The sequence below is a fragment of the Mus caroli genome, chromosome 7 (assembly GCF_900094665.2).
Source record: "Mus caroli chromosome 7, CAROLI_EIJ_v1.1, whole genome shotgun sequence".
Classification (NCBI taxonomy): domain Eukaryota; kingdom Metazoa; phylum Chordata; class Mammalia; order Rodentia; family Muridae; genus Mus; species Mus caroli.
In genome coordinates this window covers 110,343,407-110,346,616 of record NC_034576.1, presented here as the reverse complement: position 1 = coordinate 110,346,616, position 3,210 = coordinate 110,343,407, and the positions used below count along the sequence as shown (strand labels likewise).

The following is a 3,210-nucleotide window of genomic DNA, read 5'->3' as shown; positions in this document are numbered from 1 at the left end:
GTGCTGGCCTTCCTGTCTTACTGGACTGCAGGTTTCATCCTCTAGACAGTTATTAACCATCTTCCAAATGGCCTTGGTCCCAGGGCGAAGATCGTTCTCTAACAGTTTTCTATCTAGATCTTTTCCCAATTTTTTCCACGAGGCACAGGAAAGTGATCCGGAGCAGGCATACCATGATGCCACACGGTCAACTTCCTTAACAAAATTTTTAAGTGTGCGGGGTGCAATCTTAATGTCCCTTTGTTTAAGAAGGTTATCAAGGGCTTGAACCACAGATTGGGACAAACCCATTGTGGATGGTGCCTGCGGTTTATCTACACCTGACTTATGTAGCACAGCAGATTTCTACCTCCTCGCGGCTTATCTACATCAGTCTGACAGGAGATCAACGGCAGAAATGTCAATGGTCGCAGGGCCGCTTATCTACGTAGGACTTATCCGCAACCCTCAACAATATCTCTTGTGCTTACAACAATACAACACCAGGAAGAAAAGGAAGAAGACTCCGATCACTAACACCGCCGCCTCGGGCAAACCCTCCCAAGGTGGAGACAGTTGAAGACCAAGATTAAAAAAAATCTGACACACCTTTCCGGGTGGAGTCCATTGCAGTTCTGAATCCATCTCAACGCTGAGGGGTCTCCAGTGGTGCGAACAATGTCTCGAAGTCCCGGATTTTCGGCACCACTTCTTGCGCGCGTCCAACTCGACCAGCAAGAATGACACGGCACACAAGTAGGATCCTCCTGCAGCCAAGCTTTAATGCATCTTGAGAGGGAGAGCATAAGCTTACACACGGATGCGAAGACCCTGAGGAACCCAGCCCTGTGCCTTATATAGAATTTTTGTCCCACCTCTGACGTGGCACATCCTCACAGGGCCACTTCCAAACAGACCAGATAACGTACTTAACGGTGTATGTCCTCACAGACAGGGACTATCCAGAGACATGTGCAGTAAGCATTTTTACTTGTTCAAACACCCAGCTCATGCGCCATCTTATAATGGCGAATGTGGGAGCAGCTTTCCACACGAATGTCATGAGAGTAACAAACTACTTTCTAACTGGATGTAAGGCTATCTCTAGAAGATGAAACCCATACCTATCAGCACTTTCAGAGCCTGTGCTAGACAGGTCAAAAGTCCTAGAGAAAAATCTACCACTATTATACTACTAAATGGATGTAGTATTAAACCGCTTTTTAATGACTTATCATTAGACCCATAGATTAGAACACCTCCCAACTTTCATCAGAGAAATACCTGGTAATTGTAGTAGCAGTTAATTAACACACAAGTCGTCAGTGTTCAGGGAATTAGAGGCCACTGTAGAAGGCACAGCTCTAAATACAGCATCTATTTTATTCCCCTCTTATCTACAAGCACAGACATCTTGTCAATGAGTGGGTGAAAAGATTGCAAGAGACAGATGCTGTGTATGACTGCTAAGAAACCCTTTTCTCAGACACTAAAGAATGGTTGTAGGTATGAACTCATGGTACCTCTGTCAGCATATATGAGCTAAAACCAGACAAACTCAAATGTGGCCATGGAAAGCAATCATGAAATGAACCTCTATCTGAAGTGTAATTGATAGCTGATAGGAGAAAGAGAATCAATTAGCTTTAATGATATGTCCTTTGGTAAGATAACCATTCTCTGGTGGATGCCTACACACCAGAGTATATACAGATATCACAAGTATTATTTGATAGAATAAAAGAACATGGAGTTGGGAAACAGAGCCCTAGGACTAGGAGGAGTTGGGGAGAGACTGTGAAAACAATACATCTACTTTTCACAAAATTCTCAAAGAGGGATTGAATAATACAAAGGGGGAAATGCACTAAAACAGCTATATGTTCTGGGAGGAAATGGAAATGAAAAGGAAAAAGATTATCCATAAGGCAAATAACCAAGCCTGAGATGATGACTATATTTGTCTGCATAATTTTTGCCATCATATTCTTTTACAAAAAAAACAAGATTATTTTAAGAACGTGTTTTCATACCAAGCTTTCTCTTCAGAGCACCTTTAATTTCATTATTGCTGAGGCTATAGATGAGTGGGTTCAACATGGGGATCATCACCATATAGAACACAGACACCACCTTGTTCTGGTCTGTGGAGAAGCTGGACTTGGGCATCACATAAATGAATGTGACAGTTCCATAATAGAGAGTGACTGCAGTGAGGTGGGAGGTGCAGGTGGAGAAGGCCTTGTGTCGGCCCTCAGTGGAGCGCATCTTCAGGATGGTGATGAGGATGTAGGAATAGGAGATGGCTATGACAAACACTGTAATCATAGTAACTGAGCCAGCTGAAAATGAGATAATAAGTACAGAGACACTGACATCAGAACAGGAGAGGTCTGCTAAAGGAGCAAAATCACAGAAAAAATGATCAATTCTATTTGGCCCACAGAAGAGAAAAGAGAAAAAGTAAACCGTGACGATGAGGGAAGCATTAAGGAAACCCCCTATATAAGATCCCACGACCAGCTGGACACAGACTTGTGTGGACATTTTGGTGGAATAAAGCAGCGGGTTGCAGACTGCCATGAAGCGATCATAAGCCATGGCAGCCAAAAGGAAGCATTCAACGGATGCAATGAAATCAGCTGAGCCAAGCTGGATGCCACATCCAATGTAGGAGATTGTGCTTCTCTCCAGCAGGAAGTTGACAAGCATATTGGGTGTGACAGAAGATGAAATGCCTATGTCAACAGAAGCCAAGTGGCTGAGAAAAAAGTACATGGGGTGATGGAGCTGGGAAGAGACTCTGATGAGAAGGATGGTGCTGAGGTTCCCAGACACAGTCACCAGGTAGATGCACAAGATGATGGTGAAGAGGACAACTCTGAGGACTGGGTCATCTGTTAATCCCAGTAAAATGAACTCTGTCACTGCAGTGTGGTTCCCATCCTGCAGGAAAGCCATGGGACAGTGTAGTCACTGCCACATCAAGGCTGTAATAGAGACAGAATAAGAAGTGATTATATATATTTCACTTCATTTTAATTAATATACACATAGAGAGCATGAGACATCAATTTATTATTCAAGAAATTGAACCAACAATGGATGTTTTAATCAGGGTTTTCATTGTTTATGTATCTGTGTGAAATAAGGCCTTGAAAATTATGTAAGCAGAGATCCTAGAAATAGCTTATAAGTAATAAGCTTTATTTCTATCTATTTAAAATAAAA

General features: G+C 42.6%; 1 protein-coding gene across 1 annotated transcript; it reads right to left on the bottom strand.

Moving 5' to 3' along the window:
* Positions 1 to 1,912: 1,912 nt before the first annotated feature.
* Positions 1,913 to 2,966, bottom strand: LOC110298542 (olfactory receptor 483-like). The gene has a single exon (XM_021167856.1). The coding sequence runs from the start codon at positions 2,938 to 2,940 to the stop codon at positions 1,993 to 1,995; it is 948 nt and encodes a 315-aa protein (XP_021023515.1). The 5' UTR covers positions 2,941 to 2,966; the 3' UTR covers positions 1,913 to 1,992.
* Between the last annotated feature and the right edge of the window lie 244 nt (positions 2,967 to 3,210).